The following is a 22,536-nucleotide window of genomic DNA, read 5'->3' as shown; positions in this document are numbered from 1 at the left end:
TTGTTTCGAATGTTTTGAGATTTCCATCTGCACTCGTACTCACACTCCACACACACACACTCCACACTTACACACACACACACACACACTCGCAGGCGCTGGCGTTTTGAATGTTGTTGCATGGAGGGGCTGGCTCTGCTGACTCTGTAGGCGAGGAAAAGTTTTGCGTAACTTTGCCTGATTCAATGATATGAAAGAAAGTTTGACATGTGTAGCAGCCCGTCATTGAATGCAGCAGCGAAAAAAATTGTATTCCATTTGAGGAACCAACAAAAAATATATATGTATATATATGTATGTATGTAGTATGTGCATACATATATAAATATATCAAAACAAAAAGAAAGAAACAATTTTGAACCGAAGGCAAAGTAAACTTTTTTTTTTCTTCATTCGTAGCAGCAGCAGCAGCAGCAGGCAATTGTCTCGTGTTCCGCCTGATAAAACACAACAAAAACATAATTTATTTCCCCCAAAAAAAAACTTGAAAATAACGTGAACGCAGAAAATGTACGAGTGTAAGCAAAATATAATAAAACCAAAGAAAAAAAAAAACAAAAGGAATTCTAGCATTTTGGGTGAGGAATTGTTCCGAGATATCAGTCCACCCTGTAGATTCAATGATTCGTTCGCACTGGCAGATTTGGCAAATAATTGGGATATTTGTTTTGCATTCTTGGGCAAATAATACCCTGAAAAGGGTACGCCAAAAACCAAGCAAGGGCAATGGAAATTTATGGCCAGGGCCAGCATCCATTTTGGTGGAGAGAGATAGAGCTGGAAACAGGAACTCACGCAATTTACGCACTGCCAGCAATTAGCAAGAAATGGCCAAGAGATGATGGCCAAGAGTGGCTGCAGCCTGCAAGCTGCAGCATTGGAGCGGCTTCTGGGCGCTGACAACTTTCGACAATTAACTGCAACAACGTGACCGGCAAACACAAGCTGAAAGACGCACCGCAAAACCCACGGCGGCCGCACAGTGAAGCCAACAGGGGGAGGGTGGAAAAAAAAAAACTCGAAACCCCCGAAAAGCTGGGAAAACGGAAACGAGCAGCAGAATAGAAGCTGAAAGTGCAGTTTTCCTGCATCTACTCCTGTAGAGTGGAAAGCCAAAGCAACCGCATCATAACTGCCAACGCAGAAGGCGCGTGCTGTAGGTAGCATCCACCACACCACCCCCTGAAAATTCCACAAATTTAAGGCTTCCATATCAGTCGGAAATTTCGGAATTGCAAAAAGGCTGAGGCCAGGAGACAGACAGGAGAGCAGCAAAGGCAGAGACTTAATGAACCGTGGCCTCTCGGATGGATTGATGTCCGCAATAGGACACAGCACTGAAAACTCTGGAACTCTGGTAAAGAGTTGGGACTGCTGCTCCTCTCCATATTGGGGAAGTTTGTTTGTGCGCACATAGAACGAAAAGCCTTTGAGAAATGTGGGGAATATTGCAACGTGAGATAACAATCTGATTGAGAGTAAATTAACTTTAACCCCCTGATGGAGTCCGCTGTGAACACTTGCGACTTGGAAATTAGTTGATAAATATTATAAAAAAACCATAAGCTGTGTGTGAAATTGTTTTTATCATTGCACAAGTGCTAAAAAAGCCCTACACATATTTTAAATATATATTAGAAATAGTTTTCTGTACAACTAATCATCGACCCCCAAAAACTGTAAATATTCTCCATCAAATGTGCCTTCATTTTGAATAATTTAAGCCCAAAAGTGAGCCTGGCAAAAAAATACTAAACTACAAACAAAACAAAAAGCATGACAAGAGCCAGGGTTAACAAACGAAAGAAGTCAGGGATCATGATCGGCCATGATCATGGGACGAGGTAAGAGACTCAAAGAAAGCTAACCCAGAACTTATTGCTAAATTGTTGAATGATAATCCCCGATTTTATGAAGGTGACAATAATCTTGCGATGTACCCAGACCGGGGGACACCTGACTTCAACGGCTTCCCCAATTAATCCACAAATTAATTACCAATTCATCCAGGTCCCTAAATTGTAACAGTTTGTTCTGAGTGGCATGCACTATACGCGAGCATTGCGGCGCCAAAATTAGTATTATGTATACAACAAAAATAAATAAATAAAAATAATAACTTCCAATTCCCAAACAACAAAATAACCACAGCTAACAGCTCGAATTTTGTTGGCTTATTTGCATCGCATGCGATTCATTGAGAACCAAATACATACACAGACAACCGTCGTCTCCTTAATCCAGCATGCCGATGATTCCAGATTCCCGATTGCTGAGCGTGTGGGGGCATAGGCGACGCAAGCTCTGTGGCATCCGCAGGTTGGAATATCCATATCTGTAGAATATAAACAGCTCAAGTATCCAGTCAATTGGCAAAAGGAATTACAGAATTTCACTCAGAGCAATTGCAGCGTCGCATCATGGAGTTCCTCCGGTTACTTGTACTTGACCCACTCGGTGCAATGAGACGCCGTGCCAACAGCCACTCGCTGTGGCAACACCTTCACATCAGCGGCAGCCAGCAGTCACGTGCAAGTCATCTGCGAGGAATGATGGGACATTTAATGGGTATGCTAAGCGTCGATCACAGCTGCACATGCGTTGCGTTGCGTCGTGTCGTGGAGGAAGGAAAGAGAGAGAGAGAGAGCACAACAACACAGCGAATAAATGTAGGTAAGCGACTCGATCTCTCTCTCTCCCTCACTCACTCACACTCAACCAGTAACCAGTAACCAGTAATCGCATTACGTGGAAGGGGAACGCTTGCGCTCTCGTTCTACCTGTAAACATTGAAAGCGATCTCCGACTCTCGCTCGTTACTCTCCCTTTGAACCTTCTTTGCTCCTTCTTAGCAAGCGAGTGAAGTGACTTCTCGTTCACTTGTTTTACCGTTACTTTTACACGTTTCACTCTCACTCTGTTTCTCTCCCTCTCTCTGTCAGGCACACACACACACACAAATTGGCCCGAGGGCTCGGACTCCAAAAAGGAATCGCAAAATGCGGCACACATGGGAAACAAAATGCAATCTCCATTCCAGCTGCACATCCAGGGAGTTTCCGCAGCAGACAAACGAAAAAGCGATAGCAACACGACCCGTGATCTCGATCCAGAATATATATTGCAGATTTACTTATTATTTTACTAGCAAATTAAATTATTGTGCGCTCAGCGCGGAACTTTCGAGCAGAGGAAGAATGCGATGCGGAAATGCGGCTCGATCGCTTCACAGCCCGATAAATCCGTCCGATCGATATATAGAGATCTCTTATCGATACATCGAATGGTACATGCAACAATAAATTTTATTTTTTATGATTTTTTTATATGATTTGTCACTCGAATACCCAATACCGCATTTAATGATATATGATGTATATTAATTGTGTAAATAATAATTAGCTAAAAGTGCGATTAAACGCACATCGAATCTGCGCTCGGCTGCCAGCGATCTGGCAACCCCAGATAACTCGATTTTCGTTAGTTTTCTGCGCGTTTGTCCGTTTCCAGAATGTGTGTTTTAATATTCAAAGATATAAACTAAAGTGCTGAAAAATATTCCCAGCATATTCGAGCCGTGAAGTGGCGCTGATCAGGCAGCAGACTGTGGAAGTGCCTCCACTCCACCTCCAATGGAATCTAATTCGAATATCTATTAATTTTGATATTTATTATTATTCCCTTACTTATGGCCATCTTCGATTCCTTTTTCAGCCTGCACGCAGTGGCACCCGATCGACAAAGCGGCTGTGCAATCTGAAGATATTGCCGGCACTCATTGCTGGGTGTTCCCAGTGTACACGACACACGACCAATTGTGCGGTGTCCCCCAGACACAACTCTCTGACGGTGGGCTGTAGCTTTATTTCGGGGGGCCGAGGCATTGTCGGTGCGCGCCCCTTGGCGACGGGACGCGTTAATCATGATGTGTAAGAGCCAGACCCTAGCGACCCTACCTGGGCCGCCATTCATTCTGGCGGAGCACAAAAGTGCAAGCCCAGCAATCGGTGCAAGCGCTGCAATATATATTTGCATGTTGATCGCTGCCAGAGCGTTGCAATTTACGAGGAGAGTCATGCAACGCTCTCTCTCTCTCCCCTCTCTCGTCTCACTATCACGTGTGTGTGTTTGTGTGTGGGGAGGGGGCCAGGTGGGCACCGGCAATGACGTTCGGCGGTAATAAAACTGTCAACAGTGTCAATGGCACCACCCACACTTTTGCGAACCGCCAACTACCTTGGAACCGCTGGCAGCGTACAGCAAAGCGTTTCGTAAGGGAAAAGGCAACGATTTATTGTTTGGTTTTCGGCTGCCTTCGGGCGGTTGCCTTCGAATAAGGTCCTTGGCCACACACACACACACACACAGGCAAAAACAAACACAAAAGAGCCGCAGCAAAAGATTCATGGCAATGCGATTTTAACAGCCATTCGCCCTCTGTCTGTACCCGTCCCCCACATCCTCCACATCCCCCTTCGTGCGGGTGCTGCCCTTTGAGGAGCAGCCGAAAATACTCGCGCCAATTGGCAACTCTGTGGCCGGTCGATGCGCTCCGGGCCGCCATTGGAAGTGGTCAGCAATTGGATTGGACAATACACCCAGCAATTGGACGGGACACGGGGTATGCCCGTGTACGGGCAACAGCAGCGCCTCGGCTTTCCTTCGGCAAGTATTCGCACAACTTCAAGTTGTTACCCAAACTCATTCCCATTCCCCATCTCATTCGATTCCAGGAGCCGCCGCTGCTGCCGTTGTAAGCGGCTTACGCAAGGACCTGAAGCGAAGAATATTGCAAGACGCTGCATACTTATCATCAGCGAGCGAAATTCCACCATTAAGCTATGCCACGCGGGCGCAAGTTATGTCAACGCAAGACGAGGCCAGGCAGGGCTGGGCCAGGCAGGGCAAGGCATATTGAAGTGCCAACCATGCCGAACAGAGTCCAGGGCCATGCCCCGTTGCTGCGAGGCGACGTTAAATGCTACAATTTAAGCGGATTTTACAATGGCGCATAGACTGGAGGCATGTATCGAGTGGTGAGTGGTGAGTGGTGAGTGGAGAGTGGATAGTGGAGAGGATGAGAGCGCTCCATGGGGAGCGGAGTGTCCATTAAATGCTCCATGCGGGGCACAGGCAGGCAGGCAGTCAGTCAGGCAGGCATCGAGCAGCAAGATTGCCTGTTTTTGTTGAGCTTGTGACTGGGACTTGTAGTCCCTTCACTCTCCCCCAGAGAGTTTCAGAGAGCTCCAGAGAGCTCCAGAGATTGGGGCGGCTCCCAATTGTATTTGGGTCAGTGTTACTTTTGCTCCACGACAAACATTGTACAACGTTTTCATTTTCATTTTCGTCTATGTTGCCGGTTTGCCGGTTTGCTGGTTTGCTGGTTAGCTGGTTTGTTGTCCTGTTGGGTTGCTTGTCGTGTGGCACAAACATTTGTGCCTGTGGTACGAGTAGTTCTATCATTTCATTTCGCCTTCCCGGCCCTCTCAGCCTTCCCGTTTATTCTTTGAGCAAAAATAAATTTCCCCAACAGATAAATCACATTTTGCAAGCAAGCAAGCAGGCAAAGATCTAAGGGAAAACAATTGCCTAGCTGCCCGCCTAGCTGCGAGGTGCACGGCAAAGATATCTAGGGATATTGCTACCAATTAGACTGCCGCATGGGGCATAATACATTTCTGTGCCAGCCCTCGCTCCGAGTGGAGTGCCCATTGCCCACTGCCAGGGCAACCAGAATGAAAAATATAAGCTTCGGGCCACAAAGCTGTGGATGCTCTTCAGGTTATTCAGGCCCTTCAGATGACTGCAATATCCCTATGATTGCCGGACCACTTTGCCGGCTTCGGTAGCCCAAAACAAATGCTATTTGTGCTCTGCATAAATCGATGATAGATTTTCTTGGCAAACATCTAGGCTAAATCATTATACCCTGATCCCTTCTTGTAGCGTACAGCCGCATTAAGCAGGCCTCGGAGTCTGTTTGGGCAGCAGCAGCAGCAGAGCAGCAGCAGCAGGAGGAGCAGCATTCCCAGTCCCCTTACCAACATCCGTACCCGTACCCGTACACCGAGGAGTTATTAGTTAAGTTTTTGGGCTACCAACATGGGGTTTGGGCCATCAAAGTGGATGCGCTGTGTGTGCTGTACTGCATGTGTACTCCAACTCCAACTCCTACTCCTCTTCCTACTCCTCTTCCTACTCCTCCTCCAATCCCAGCAGCGCCATGATGCTGAGATTGAAAATTGTGTGTACAAATTTTTGGGGTTTTCTGTTTGAGCTTCTGGCTAGATGCTGGGGAGCTAGGGGTTTGGGTTTGGGTCGACTATTTGCACAAAAAATATTGATTGTTGCATGTAAATTGACTTAAATATGGCTTGCCCCACACACACACACACACACACAGGCACGCACTCGACCCCCACAGACACTCAACGCACGGATTGGGGCTTGTGTGTGGGGATGCCTATCTGATGCCTGACTCTCGTAGTTGGCATTGATGATGTTGCAGAGATATTTCGTGTTACACAGAGACACAGGCACAGGCACAGGTTCCAGGCCCTGGTCCTGGTCCTGGCCCTGGCAACCTTTTTGGACTGCTTTTGCTGTGGCTGTTGCCATTTTCTCTATTGCTATTTGCTGTTACGCAGTCCATAAGAATTTACCCATTGCCCATCCATCCTGGCCCTGCCGCACTCCTCTGCTGATTTTCGGCCCACGATTCTCATTGAAATGAAAAAGAAATGAAACTAGGAAAAAGAGTTTGTTAGCTAGAGCTTTGGGTGTTTACTTTTTGCCAGTCTGAATGGCCACAGCCACAGACTCGCCATTGTAGCGGCAAGTTGCCCATAGAAATGTAAGGAATTATTTGGTGTCTTGCAAATTAAATATTTGATGGATAATTTACATTACCTAGTTGCATTTTTATTAACATTAAATTATTATTAAATTATATTATATATATATACATATATATTATATATTATTATTAAATAAACATTTCTTAGCATTGTTCAACAACTCGAAAAAAATAAAGAAAGTAAAACAATTGAAGGGAAACATTATACATTTGATTATATCAGAATCGAATTTTGGTTTCTTTTTTTGGAAGATTTATAAACGAGCAGAAATTGTACTTTTATTTTATTTAAGTTTAAAATCAAAGAAAAGTGTATTAAATATTATTATAAATATCGAGAATAATTCAGTGCCTTCAGAGCCTATTTAAAAATATATACAAAATTAGACTCCTGAATTTCTTTATTTGTAAATATTTATCAAAGATTTAATTAATTATTAACTATTATTATAATTAATTATTTTATATTTTATAAGATTTATCCATTATTAAATTAGATTTGTTTATTATTTCTTATGCCTGTAATTTATACTCAGAATATACAGAACTTTTACTTGGACTACATGGAAACGTTTTTATCTTATTGGACTTTGCCATGAAGTAAAATAAATTTAAATATTAAGAGTAAAAATATTAATTAATAATATACAATAATTATATAATTAATTATATGTGTATAAATATTTATAATATAATAATACTAGATACAAATGTATATTATTTGAAGAAGAAGCTATAAATATATAATTCGAATGTTTTAATGCCTAATTGAAATATGTACTTTGAGCAGTTCATAAACGATTCCATACACTTATTTATTGTACTATTTGCTTATTCTAAAAGGCTTTAAAATATCTTTAAAAAATATAATGAAGGCATTTTCCAACCCATATCTATATGCACAGCATAGATAATACATCTATTAGTTGCCATTGATCCCCACAAATGCACATCTCATATATTTTCTATATATGTATTTGTTACTTGTAAAGGAATTCCAAGAGAAATAACTTTCCCTAATAACCTCTACCGTGGGGCTCTCGTGTCTCTGCTCGCATTGAAAATCCATCCAGTCTATTGGCAGTGGGTCTTGTCCCCACCATTCACAGGGCAGGGCATCCACTTGTCGCATTTGTTGTCTCTGGAGGTTGGGTTTACCCCGGCTCTACTTGATTGCCATTTGCTCTTTGCATTGATTTAACTTTTGCTGATTTCTGCGTGCCGTTGGCCTCCGCCTCCGCCTCCGCCCCGCAGTCCCAATTGGCAAATGTGTTCTTGCTTGCCGAAACCTAGATCCCCAGATCCGAACCCCGAACCCAGAACCCAGAACCCACCCAGACGAAGACCAGACCAGGCCCAAGTACATACTGACAAGCACATCCCTAGACGTTTGTTCCTTTTGCTCCTGCTTAGCCCTGGTTTGCACTGCTTTGGCCTGCCAGTGGTGTTGCTGGTGCTGTTGTTGTTGTTGTTGTTGCTATAATTCGATTAGATTTTGTTTCAGATTACAGATTCAATTTAAATTTCAATCATGAATTGTAGCATTTTGCAATGGCATGACCAGAGGGGATTTTGCCGCCTTCCCCTTACCCCAGCACAGCAGCACCATACACGATACAACAACATTCTCCATTCTCTAGGCACGAGACGAGACAGAGGGGACACACAGGACACAGGACAGCGTGGGATATGGCTATGGCTGTGGCTGTGGCTATGGCTATGACTGTGACTGTATCTGTGTGTGTGTGTGTGTGTGTGTGTGTGTGTGTGTGTGGGCATGGGCTCTGCGTGTTTGCGGTTTGATTTAGATTTCATGCTTGTTAACACATCGTTTGCAGGACCCCAGCCGGAACTCGTTTCGTCTTCTCCTTCTTTTTTTTTTTTGGGAGATTTTTTAAACTTCCCCGATTCTGGGAATTCATAAGCAAAGTGAAAGGGAAAGCGAAACCTCTGGCAAATCCAATCAACTAACAATTGCAATATAAATGCGTTGACAAGGGATTTTTGGGTGGCAGCCACCTGACGGAGGATCCCCCCTCCCCACACACCACACACACACACACACACACACCATGAGAAAGGGAGAACACAAAAAAATGGAAGTGAAACAGCAGAGAGAGGCTACCCCCAGGATGCCCGATGAGAGGACTAGGACAAAAGGCATCGTTGTGGCCGTGTCTCCTGTTCTTGTTCCTGTTCCTGCTGCTGCTCCTGCTCCTGCTCCTCCTTCTGTGCCTCTCTGCCTCCTGCACCATAAAAGTTAAATTTTGTGGAAAAATGCATTCATGTGCATCGAGCAGTGAATCCGATGGAGCCTGCACTGCGTTGCCCACTGCCAGGACCCACACACACACAGACACACACACACAGACACATTGTGTGCTTACATGTGTCGAAGTCGCTTCCGCCGAAGCTCATCCACACATCCGGCTGGCATCGTGGATGCGATGCGATGCGATGCCGTTGCCGTTGCCTTTGCCACTGCCACTCCACTGGCGGCCCTCTGTCTTGTTGCCATTGGCAACATTCCATGAAGGATGCGTCGTAATACGAGTGTGTGCGCGCTTAGAAATATATTAGGCAGCCAGCAGGATGCACTGAGCCAAAGGACTTGCCAGCCGTTTCATTAGCGCAGATCTCTGGCCACGAAATTCTTGCAGTGTTTTTTGCAGCAGCAACAGCAGCAGCAGCAACAGCAGCAGCAGCGGTTATTTAGCTCTTGCCCGACGTTGACGTTTTTCGCGGAAGTATTGAAAACATATTGAATGCTATAAATCTGCTTCACGACATCCCATCCCATTCCATCCACTGCTGTACATATGTGGAAGATGTGGAGCAACAAATGAACGTCAATATGGTGGTCGTTCTTGGTCGTTCTTGGTCGTCGTAGTTCTTGGTCGTGGCCCCTGTGTGTGTGTGAAAATTAAAAGACATTCTTCAGACGAAAGGGATGGTCTCGTCTCTCGTCTCGTCTCGTCTCGTGGCTGCCAATCAATGAATTAGATAAATATTTTCACAGAAAATGGAACGTAATGAAAAGCATGCTTAAGTTTCACAAAAGCTAAATCAAACACTGAAGCAGAACATGGAGGAGGGCAGGGCAGGGCAGGGGAGGGGAGGGGAGGGTCGGTAAAATCATCCAAGAAGCCAACTCAAGTGCATAGCCACAGGAATTACAAGTGGATGTGGATGAGGATGTGGAAGGAGCCCAAGGCTGGACTTTGGCCGATAAGGTATCGAATGGAGGTCAGCCCAAAGAGTCCGGCAATTAATCATGAAGAGCCACGAAGAGAGAGAGAGAGAGACAGAGAGAGAGAAGGAGCAGCAGCAAAGAAGAATAAAACACGAAACATTTCAACAAGAAAATGTCAAAATGCCAATTAATTAAATGAGATTTCGAGCACGAGATTCGAGTAGTGCGATGTCCACACTGAATGAACTCTGGGCTGGGACGCACTTGTTCTTCGTGTCCAATGAGTGGGAAACGGAACGAAGGAAGACAAAGGCCAACATACACACAGACAGACAGACAGACATGCAGACAAACACACAGACAGACATGACATATTATTCATTTCGCTTGAAATTGACACAAACACTTAGGGCAACAATAACAGGCGCCATTTATTCATGCCACACACACACACACACACACACACACACACATGGTAGGGGGTGTGTGGCAGACAGCAATAGAGCTGAGGCAAAGCGAGCGTAAGATTGCGCTGCTCTGAAGTTCTGTTTGCTGGCCATGTGAGAGACAAAAGAGACAAATGTCAAAGGGAATCAGCGAGCAGGCAGGCAGGCAGGCAGAAGCTGAAAGAAACCAGCGGAAGATGGTGCCAAACAAAGCTGCTGGAGCTGGCTGGTGGCCTGGACTGGGGCTGGGGCTGCAACAATATGCTTTCTTTCCGTCTGCAGTTCCGGCAGGCAACAGCATCAAATTTGACATATCGGGAAATATGTCACTACGAACTGGAATAGATACAGGAAGCAGTGGAAGCAGTGGAAGCAGAGGAGCAGTGGAAGCAGAGGCTGCAGCGTTGGAGTCTCTTGGCGAGCCCAAAGCTACAGGCAACTTCAATCAATGCAATTTTTATCTTCCGCATAACCTAATTTTACTTTTTTTGTTTGTTAACAGGTTAAAGTCGCAGCACAGCCCCCAACCATAGCCACAGGCGCAGCCACACCCACACCAGACACACGTCTGTCTGGGTTCGCGCTTCAGAATGAAAAACTGTGGCTCTGTGGCTTCCGCTTTTCCATTTTTCCACTTTTCCACTTTCCCGCACTTACACCTAACAGCCTCTCAAAAGCCTGTCATATTTGCAGCTGTTGTTCCGTGTGAGGGCTTCCGAGGCGTTGTCTGGCGAGGCGTGGCGTGGCGAGGGGCGAGGGGCCACTGCCACTGCCACACAGATGAGGCTCATCCCCAAGCACCTCTCACAGATACACACTCATCGAAAACAAAGCGGGTGTCACACTGAGAGATCCGACTGCTCCGACTTGGTTGCTTGTTATCCTACAGTTGGGAGTCGTGAGGAGCAGGAGCAGGAGCAGGACCCCCGGTCTATTGACAAATACGCAATTGACAGTTTGCAGCACGTAGAGAGCGTCATACACAATGGCACAACAGGCACAACAGGCACGAACCAGGAGAGCAAGCACGGGGAACGAGTGAGTGAACAGCCAACATGACACGCATGGTTATGGGAAGCACACACACACACACACACACACACACACACACACACACACACAGACGACACACATATGGGGAATATATCCTGGTAATAGTTGGCATTACAACGCGTCATGGCGCGTCATGGTGGATGTGTCTCTGTGTGTGTGTGTGGGGGCGAGGCAGGAAATTGATGGCAGGATGGCAGCTGCTTTGGGGTTTTTATTAACTGCCACCTAAAGAGGTGCCAAAGGGGGTGGGCGGAGGGAGGCAGGGCGCTTCCAACAATTATCAGAGGCCTGTGACTGAAGGAATCTTCTGACTGGATTCCCGACTTTGGTTATGCATTGAATGAGTAATGCTGCACGGAGCTGCCGCAACTGCCACTGCGACTTGTGCGTGTGTATTGGCTGTTGACAGTGCCCCCTGCCCCACTGCCACGCCCCTGCCCCGCTGCCCCTTGCCGAACGTCATGATGGGCAAATACTAGTATTTTTGGCAGCATATTTTTTGGTGCTGCTCTCCCCCTGGACACGCCCAAGGGCCAGCCCAAGTTCCAGTCAGGGCTTTGGCAAATTTATGCTCACCCACACACACACACAGCCACACAGCCACACACACACACCTACACACCAATAGAAAGCCAAATAGAAGCTGCGCGCAAATAAGTATGCTACATAAATTGCGCTCATTTGTGCGGGCCCAGCACGAGGACTAGTACCTGGACCTGGACCAGTACCAGGACCAGGACAGCCCCAGACGAAAGGACGAACTTTCAGCAATTTGCCTTGGCATGTCCTGACCCAAGCAATTGCACGCTCGCTCGCTGTATGCAACCCAAAAAAATAATATACCTACATACCCACATATATAAAAGAAGAAAAAAAATCAACCATGTCCAGAGAGCGGAGAGAGGAGAGCGAAGGCGATGCCGGTAAACGAAGGTACGCTGCTACCTCAGGTGTCAACTTTTGGCCCAAAGTCGCAGAAAATTGTTAATAGAACAGAACTTGGCAGGGGAGAGACACGACTGCCGAAGAGGAGCGGCAGCAGCAGGGGCAGTGCCAGCTACAACTACAACTACAACTACGAGTATGTGTGACAAGCCGTGGGCAAACTTCAGATTCGGTTTTTCTTTTTCTTTTTCCTTTTTTGCTTGGCACATCCCAAAGCTGCTTCGGTTGCAAGTTAATTTATTCGAGACTGTACTTGGGCTGAACCTTTTTTTTTGTGGGCTGATATTTTGCTTTGATTTACAAGTTGATTTATGGCAGATTGAAGTCAGTTTTCGGTGTGAAGTCTGCCAGTCTAGTGGCAGGTTTTGCGACACTTGTGCCAGTGATCAAATGCGCCACTTAGCAGCTACTTAATCGGTCATTTTAAGCTGTTTAATACGCGACAGTAATGCTGTAAAAGGTGAGCCCAAAACTAGTTAATTTTCCAGCTGTTTTCTACGAGATTTCTTATCAAATTTATTCGTGAATTCGGTGTCAGCTCTCTCTCTCTCTCTGCGCCATGCTGGAACCGGTAGACAAAATAAAAAGGTGACCCCGACGCTTTGCTTGCACGTGTGTGGAGCCAGTGAGGCACTCATTCGCATTCCTGCAGCTCCTTTAGTTCTTTGGCGGTTGCTGCTGGCCTGGAGGCCTGGATGCCTGGAGGCGTTGAGCCAAAAATATGATTCATGTCAGAATTGTCGTGCGTATAAATGAATATTTGAATTATTGTTGTCATGCTACGTGTTTCGGTGTGCAGCATACATATGCATGTACACATGGCTTGTCTGTGTGTATGCTAGCATATTTCTATATATATGGAAATGCCTGCGTAAAGGTGTGCCTGTGCTCGCTGTGCTCTGTTCATAAATTATGCCCAACTTCCTGGGACACTCGAAGCCACGAATCAGAGAGAGCTGCTCCCTGCTCCTTGCTCCCTTCTCCCTTCGCCCCCATCCACCCATTTCCGCAAAAGATCTCCAGTGTCCAGATAGATAGATGGTCCGGAGGATGCCTTGACTCTGTCTCTGACGCTGACTCGGGGCATATGTGTGTGTGTGTGTGTCTGTGTGTCACCTTACAGGCATTGGACTTGGGCTCGGGCTTTTGGGGTCACCTGCTCATCATCATGAGACTGGGGGCTTTACCTTTGCCTTACATAGGCATAAGTTTTAATGTCTCAATTGGCTTTATGGCTATCTCTACTTTCGCTCTCTCTCTCTCTCTCTCCCCTCTCTCTCTTCCTCTCCATCTCTCTCTCTTACCTGGCTGTCTTATTTGGCTTTCTCCGAGTGTATGTCTGGAATCACTTAAGTTTGGTTTTGTTTTTCAGTTGCCAAAACTCTGTTTGAATGCATAATCAGCGTGTTCTTTATGGCATACAGATGGAGGAAGGCCGGGCCGGGCTGGGCCACCGCCCACAGCCCAACACCCGCTTTATGGCAGTTCTTTCCGCTTTTCCGCTGTGCCGTTGCGGCTGCTTTTGTTATATTATGTTGAGTGCTGGCTATTAACTTACACCGAATGAACGTGCACACCACGCGGCGTATGAGTGATAAATAAATGATGCGCCAACAGGCAGGCCTAGAAGCAGCCCCAGGCCCAGGACCAGGCCCAGTCTCTGTCTCTGTCTCTATCTCTATCTCTGTGTGTGTTTGCTCAGTAGTCTGAGTTCTCTTAGTCGATATTCGAAATAAATTAAAAACTTTTTCAATTGCATTTCACGGGGACTACGTGTCTGCATGGTATGCGTATATCATGGGGTATTACATATGCGAATATACATATATATATGTATATTTATGTGTGTGTGTGTGTATTCATATGGGTGAGCTAATACGCGTGTGTTTTCACACACGCGTGCATGAAATATGTATATGGGTACACCAGCACAGTGTGTGTCTCACAGCTTTAAGGCAGATTGGAAATTGGAGTGACTGACTGCAATTATTTGACCATTTTGCTAAGGTAAAAGCGGCTTAGAGCTTTATTTTCCCCACGTTTTTTTCCAAGAAATCTGCTTGCGCAAGTTCCATATATAAACTGTCAAACTAAACCAGTTTATCCTCCCTTTTTGGCATAGATTTTCCTTGAAAAATGCTGTAACGCAGCTGTAACACAGAAACGGCGCTGTTAACAGCCGAGTCTTACAGCCTGTTAGCGCTCTCCGTTAACAGTCTGTGGCCGATCCCGGTTACAGCGCACTGTTACCGATCGCTGATATCGCTGCCTGTCCTTAGCCCTCTAGGCCTGGAGTGCCCTGAGGCACCAAGAGCTTTTACATCAACTGAATATATTTTTCCAGATGATGAAAATATTCTTAGTTTTTTTGTGGTGTAAAATAATAAGTGCCTCAAGGGTTAAATATACACAATTCACGCAGTGAATTAAATATATATTATATTTTATTATATATATTACATAAAATTATATCTAACATGTGCACACATACGAGTATCTATGCATGTATAAACCCTCCCAAAAAACACTCCAACATCATATATTAAATTATTGTATTTAATCTTAGAATTGAGCCAAACAAAATATTTTCTCCTATTTCGAGCTGCTCCTTTAATGATTTTTTGTTGTTGTTGTACACAATTTTGTGTGTGCGCTGAAGTGATGCTGCGGTTAGCTACCTACCGCAGTGAAACGCACTGTAGCAATGTAGCAGCACACGCCTTATTTTATACACGCTCATTTCCAATTAATTTGCCAGCCTTGGCTTTCCCTTCCGTTACGGCGCCTTTTCCCCCAATTCAATTAAGCTTATGAAAACTTGAAGCACCAAATTTAAAGCATCATTAACACTTTCATCTGTGTGTGTGTGTCCTAGAGAGTGTGTGGCATGTTCGTGTTGTATAATAAAATTAACAACTTTATTGCATTGTCGCCTACCGTCTGATGGGAGCAACAACAAAATGGCATCCTTGAATGCCTACAAGCAACATTCCCTTCCAGCGCCAGTCAGGCAACAAAGAGAGAGAGAGAGCCAGCAATCAGGTAAAGGAACAGGCAGAGACAGAGAGAGAGAGAAGTTGTTAAAGGGAAACTGCCTTCTGGCTGCTGGCACAACAAAGTTGGATCAAATCGAATTGGGGAAACTCCATGAGATCGGAAGGAAGTGCAAATCAGCTTGAAGAAGATTCAGCCTCAGAGTCAGAGTCACTTTGCCGCAAAGACTCCATCCCATCCGAGACGCCACATCCTCATGCCGCAGTAGCAGCAGCAGCAGCAGCAGCAGCAGCAGCAGCAGCAGTCGCAGTAGCAGTCGCAGTCAAGGGGCAATGGCAAAACCCTTTTTCAGCTTGCAGCTGCATCGCTCGACCGGAAAATGCCAGCTCATCGTTTGGCTTTGGCCATTATTAAACTTTTGCTTAAATGGATTTTCCCCCAGTAACGACAGACGAGCTGTGCTCTTCTTTGGCCCTCTCACCGCTCGGTAATTTCTCACTTGACCGCCGGCAAAAAGTTGTGGCCCCCCAAAAATTGTTTTTCGCTGCACTCGACATCCCTCCGGAGTTTTTGGATGCGGCCACCGGACACCGTCAGTTGATTTAAATTGAGCCAAGAAATGCATTAGCCAGAGGATCAACAGAGGAGCACCGAGACCCCTTTGACACTGGGGGCAGGCGGTAGGTCGTGGCTGGTTGGCTGGTTGGCTGGCTGGCCTGCTGGCTGGCTTGCTGGCCAGTGGAGGAGAGATTTAGTGCCAATCATAAGGGCATATCGCATCCATTGATTTACGCTAATGCATTTTTAAATGCATACCCCCACCTTTTGGTGCGCCCTGACCTCTGACCTGGCTATACATATATCCTTATAGTTATAGTTATCCTTATCCTTTATCCCTCCCGCGCAGGCAGGCATGGGGCACTCCACACAACAAGGTAAGCACAAAAGTTACGAGCTGCTAAGCGCACACCCATATCCCTTGGGGATGGCACTGCCACTGGCACACTGAAGGGGGTGCGGGTGCTGGTGCGGGTGCTGGTGCCCTCAGGAGCTCTCGCCAGACAGGATACTTTAAGTCACCTAAGTGCGAATAAATCAGCAAATTGCCAGACGAGACGACGACGATGCGGATGGAGGATGGGGATCGGGTGGGTTCGTGCAAAAACACATTATAAGCTAAAATTATTATAATCGTTGCATACTTGCAGGCGCGCACAGTTCATAAATAACACTGCTTGCCAGCCCAGAAATGAAATCACATGAAAATGCAGCAGCAAAAAGGATAAAGGAGCAGTTGATGGTAGTGGCAGCAGGAAACAAGGCAAAGGAACAGCACGAAGCAGCACCAGCAGCAGCAGTAGCAGCAGCAGCAGCAGTAGCAGCCGCAGGCAAAAAAGAAGCAGCAGGGAGCTTAAGTCGAGCACTGGAGTGCCTCGAAGAAGTGGCGTCTAAGTGCTAGCCTGCCCCACGGCCAGAGTTGGCCAGTGTGATCCCACTTATTAAATATATACACTCCGTTGGCCTGCAGTTTTCATCCAAGCATCCAACTTGCAAATCTTTCCCACACAAAAAACTTTTCAAATCTTCTGCAGCTACTTAATACGAGTATTTTTATTTATTTAAAAAAAAACTGTGGCATATAAATACAAAATAAAACTAATTTAAACAGAGTCTGCAGTCTGTAGTCTGCAGTGTGCAGTTGCAGCTTCCCTTTGCCCAATTAATTGTCAACAATATTCATTCGGCCTCCACGAATATCGATGTGTTGCAGTGTTAAGCAGTGAGGGTCGTGTCTCATCGCTTAACTCTGCAAAGGGCATGCCATTTGCGGTTTTTGGGTAAGGTGACGACCGCAAGTCAAGGCTTCTACGGCACCGCAGAATGCGAATGGAGCAAGATGAATGAATGAATGAATGGATGGATGTCTGGCTGGAATGCCCGGAATGATTGCTTGCTTGCTCCATGTGCCTTAAGTGCTGCCTGCACATGCAGTTCATTAGTGTGTAATTGTGAGAATGTGGGGGCCAGATGCTCCATCGATTGATGCAACGATTTGCATCAATTGCCGAGCGAGCCCAATGACCACAGCCACAGAAGGCACCCAGGCACCCAGGCACCCAGGCGACAGGGGACAGTGACAACGAACCAACGACAGCAGAATTCTCAACACATTGCCAGCATTTTCAACGGCACCTGGGCATACATTTGAAGTTCAAAGCCTCAAGTCACGTCAAGTCCAACTCCAGTTCTGATTGACTTGCATCATTCACTAACGCCCTGTGGATGGAGGATGAGTGCCTGCCATAAAGCAGAGCTGAGCAGAGCAGAGCAGGCCGCAACTAACAAACAACCACATGGCAAACAAAAGCACAATCAAAATGGTAAAAAAAAAAAATTTTAAAATGTCGGAAAAACAATAAATGAGCATGCAGGAAAAAAACTACATACATATATACGTAAAGCAAAAATCCATGTAATTGTAAACAAATTAATGGCCATTGTGGGAAATGTGCGTCAATGAGCACGCCGCAACATCAACATCAACATCAGCAACAGCAACATCGCATCGATACAATTACAATATTCAACGTTCATGCTGGACGTTCAATAAACTGCAGAAATAGAAGCAGAAGAAAGCAAAAAAAAAAAACTGTGTAAAATGTGTAAAACCAGAGGCAATCAGGAGCAGGAACAGGATCCTCGAACGGACCCTGGACCCTTGCGATTTATTTGTGAAATATTTGCGGCAATTTGCTTTATGTAATATTTGCATTATGATTATTGCGATTATCATTACGACTCTTGGAATCGAATAAATTTTAAACTGGCCCCCCAAGTGGGGGCCGCACTGCGCTCTCGCACAGCCAACCCAGCCATTCTTCCTTTCCTTTGCTTATTTTTCTTACACATTTCTTTTTCTCTACTACATCTACTACAGTCCATCCGCAGCGACTTCGAGCAAAAGAAAAACTGACCCACAAGATATAAACTCTCACTGTCCCCTCCCCTCCCCTCGCCAGCCCGCTATCTCCTGGGTTGCTGCTGAATTATGGTTGCCTGCCTGCATCGACTTGAGCGAATCTGTGGCGCTGCAGCTCCTCCAGTGCGATGCGAAGACATTTTTAAGGAGCTCCGCAGGGAGCTACTTCCTTCAGTCCTGAACTTTTGCCATTCAACTGCTGAGCTGAGCTGAGCTGAGCTCAACTTGATTATTTATTGGAAGTGGTTTTGCGAAATTAGTTTTCCATAAACTTGAATCCATGTTTGTTCCGAAAAGGTGTCGAAACGATTGAACAAATAGCCATCAAAGGAAATACTTACATACCCGCGCACATGTCCACGGGAACGAGTGTACGAAGTGCACTTTAATAAGTTCCAACTGAGAGCTGAGCAGGTATTTCAATTGTGAGACTAATATACTTGGACTTACAGAGTTCAAAGTCCAAGCTTGGAGCGTATATTAATATTGCCTTATAAAAAGAAAGGCACTTGGCTTCTGGTTCGACGATTTCTATCATCGAAAATGGCATCTATTTATCGTTCAAATTATTGTCCAAAAGGTCACTGGTCAGCCTCATCACTGCCAAGTTTTATTCCCGGTACTCGAAGAGTACTTTGATCAGGATCACAGAGACTATAAGAACTAAAGCAGCCCAATTGTTGTTTTATTTATATATATTTCGATTTATTCGATCCAATCACACAGTTCAATGTACATTGGGCTCATTGAGCCGTCATGGATCGTGAATTATGAATCTATGTGCTTAAAGCCTAATTGGATAAGTGGCATCGTTTGACGATTAAGAGATTCAAGATAAGCCGCTGCCCGCTCAACCGATTCCATAGTAGATCGGCATTAGAATAGTCGTGCTCCCCATCCCCCCCTGACTACTTGCTGTGAATGATTTTTGGGGGGCTTCTCTAATTTATTGATTTTTAGTGCTCTCTGTAGTTGGAGTACTCCATGGAGCCATTAACTGTGTACCTAAGTATCTTCTTGTGATAGAGGCTGAACTGAAGAGCATACTCGCCCGTCTCAATGGGGAAACGGGTGCGGAACTTCTCCACATCGAATTCCAGCTTCACAAGTTTCAGCACCGTGTTGCCCTGTGAAAGGAATGGTACAAATAATGGGAATATGCCTGGAACAGCCTGAGCTCACCATGAAGGGACAGGAGTAGCTGCGGGTTATGTACGGTATGAGGTAAGCCGCAGCTAGGCGGAATATGACCCTGTTGTTGTTGGTGGGCTTGGTCTTATTTCTGTCCAAGAAATCGCATACGTTCACCGTGATGTTGTACAGAAAAGGTCGCCAGCCATTGGCACGTTTGAAAAATTCCAAACGAACCTGCAAGAGAAGGGTTAAGAGTTGTGGGTGGAATAACATAATGCAAAGGTTGATTTAATGTTTCAATGACGGATAACTCACGGTTAAGTGACTGCGGACCGTGTTCTTGTTCAAAAACGAAATGCTTATCGAGTTCCTGTACCGATTGATGGCTTGTATTTTGCACAGAAGAAACTCCCCATAGTCCAGATCAAAGCTGTTGCAGTGGAGGCTCTTGAATTTGCTATCCACCTGTGGAGAGGCTAGTAGCAATATCCAGAAGATCACCAAAGGAGCCATCATCATCATGGCTCCTGGACGGTCGATTTCAGACTGAACACAGATTGGTGATGGCTCGTTTTTAAGAGCATATTTTGCGGTAGTTATGGTCATTATATACACTCGACTACGCCGTATAATGGAAATTAAATTGATTTCGAGCAGTTCGAACAAAAAACCCTCCCGCCGAAGTAGTTCCTTGCATTAAAGAAAAGGAATTACTTAATGGGAAATTACTGCCAGCCGATTTCTGAGCCACAAGTTAAGTTTTGAAGTTAGGCAAAGAGGGCAGCATAGATATCTTCAATTGTAATTTATACGAGCATTACATAAACTGCACATGTTTAAAGCGCTCACTTGAGCGAATCATTTTGTATCAATTGCTTCGGCAACAATTATGCGTAATAGCGCCATTAAGCCACTCAGCTGAAACGCCGAAGATACATACATGTGCACATAGATATGAATCTGCGAGCTGTCCCCGTTCAATCGCTTCAACTAATTGTTTTCAAAAATTCCTCTATACTTTTTGTCGAGCTTGTACACCCCTTAACTCTACTCGGAGAGTTAAGCGGTATATTAGATTTGTAGTCGAGCTGGCATCGACAATTTTGAAGATACGAGAAAACCGAAAACCGGCAGATGTCCGAATCTGGTTTGAGATCGAATCACTATTATAGCCAGAATGAACTAATTAATTTCCCATTGCCTGCCCCACTGCTCATTTTCTCACTCGCTCACACACTCCGCCTCGTGCACTGCACCATGGAAAATTATACTAGCTTTTCCTGCCAAAATCCATTTGTCAAAAGTACCTAAAATAATATAGAGCTAGCCCGAAAAAAATTTCTCTTTAATGTTACGCAAACAACAAATTAACAGCGCACACAGCTCAAACGGCAGAAAACCGTTAAATTCAAATCTGAGATACCAGGCGCACAGAAATCAGCAGAAGGTCGCTGCCTTTTTCAATTTCTCGTTTTTTCTTGTTTCTCTTTGTATTTCGTTGCTCTCTTTTTCGCTCTAATTTTTCTCATTTTCTGCATCCACTTTCCACCGTTCAAATGGCAGAAAACCGTTAAATTCAAATCTGAGATACCAGGCGCACAGAAATCAGCAGAAGGTCGCTGCCTTTTTTCAATTTCTCGTTTTTTCTTGTTTCTCTTTGTATTTCGTTGCTCTCTCTTTTCGCTCTAATTTTTCTCATTTTCTGCCTCCAATTTCACCGCTCAAATGGCAGAAAACCGTTAAATTCAAATCTGAGATACCAGGCGCACAGAAATCAGCAGAAGGTCGCTGCCTTTTTCAATTTCTGTTTTTTTTTTGTTTCTCTTTGTATTTCGTTGCTCTCTCTTTTCGCTCTAATTTTTCTCATTTTCTGCCTCCACTTTTCACCGCTCAAATGGCAGAAAACCGTTAAATTCAAAACTGAGATACCAGGCGCACAGAAATCAGCAGAAGGTCGCTGCCTTTTTCAATTTCTGTTTTTTTTTTGTTTCTCTTTGTATTTCGTTCTCTCTCTTTTCGCTCTAATTTTTCTCATTTTCTGCCTCCACTTTCCACCGCTCAAATGGCAGAAAACCGTTAAATTCAAATCTGAGATACCAGCAGAAGGTCGCTGCCTTTTTCAATTTCTCGTTTTTTTTTGTTTCTCTTTGTATTTCGTTGCTCTCTCTTTTCGCTCTAATTTTTCTCATTTTCTGCCTCCCACTTTCCACCGCTCAAATGGCAGAAAACCGTTAAATTCAAATCTGAGATACCAGGCACACAGAATCAGCAGAAGGTCGCTCCTTTTCAATTTCTCGTTTTTTTTTGTTTCTCTTTGTATTTCGTTGCTCTCTCTTTTCGCTCTAATTTTTCTCATTTTCTGCCTCCACTTTCCACCGTTCAAATGGCAGAAAACCATTAAATTCAAATCTGAGATACCAGGCGCACGAAATCAGCAGAAGGTCGCTGCCTTTTTCAATTTCTCGTTTTTTCTTGTTTCTCTTTGTATTTCGTTGCTCTCTCTTTTCGCTCTAATTTTTCTCATTTTCTGCATCCACTTTCCACCGTTCAAATGGCAGAAAACCGTTAAATTCAAATCTGAGATACCAGGCGCACAGAAATCAGCAGAAGGTCGCTGCCTTTTTCAATTTCTCGTTTTTTCTTGTTTCTCTTTGTATTTCATTGCTCTCTCTTTTCGCTCTAATTTTTCTCATTTTTCTGCATCCACTTTCCACCGTTCAAATGGCAGAAAACCATTAAATTCAAATCTGAGATACCAGGCGCACAGAAATCAGCAGAAGGTCGCTGCCTTTTTCAATTTCTCGTTTTTTCTTGTTTCTCTTTGTATTTCGTTGCTCTCTCTTCTTCGCTCTAATTTTTCTCATTTTCTGCATCCACTTTCCACCGCTCAAATGGCAGAAAACCGTTAAATTCAAATCTGAGATACCAGGCGCAC

At 45.0% G+C, this 22,536-nt stretch overlaps 1 protein-coding gene across 1 annotated transcript; it reads right to left on the bottom strand.

Annotated features, from left to right (window-relative positions):
- Positions 1–19,237: 19,237 nt before the first annotated feature.
- On the bottom strand, positions 19,238–20,114 carry LOC111065082. The gene is made up of 3 exons (XM_022353053.2): positions 19,917–20,114; positions 19,650–19,835; positions 19,238–19,594 (listed from the first exon to the last, which is right to left on the bottom strand). Exons 1-3 carry the CDS (start codon positions 20,112–20,114, stop codon positions 19,424–19,426), a joined length of 555 nt encoding a protein of 184 aa, XP_022208745.2. The 3' UTR covers positions 19,238–19,423.
- Positions 20,115–22,536: the final 2,422 nt, after the last annotated feature.

This window comes from Drosophila obscura, unplaced genomic scaffold, assembly GCF_018151105.1.
Source record: "Drosophila obscura isolate BZ-5 IFL unplaced genomic scaffold, ASM1815110v1 contig_73, whole genome shotgun sequence".
NCBI classification, from domain to species: Eukaryota; Metazoa; Arthropoda; class Insecta; order Diptera; family Drosophilidae; genus Drosophila; species Drosophila obscura.
This window is presented reverse-complemented; position numbering and strand designations above follow the sequence as displayed.

Excerpts from the sequence above, each read along its gene's own strand:
- LOC111065082 (XM_022353053.2), bottom strand. The coding sequence starts at position 20,114 with ATGGCTCCTTTGGTGATCTTCTGGATATTGCTACTAGCCTCTCCACAG. Across the intron at positions 19,836-19,916 it reads CGGTCCGCAGTCACTTAACC|GTTCGTTTGGAATTTTTCAA; the intron begins GTGAGTTATCCG and ends CTTCTCTTGCAG. Across the intron at positions 19,595-19,649 it reads GCTACTCCTGTCCCTTCATG|GGCAACACGGTGCTGAAACT; the intron begins GTGAGCTCAGGC and ends TTCCTTTCACAG.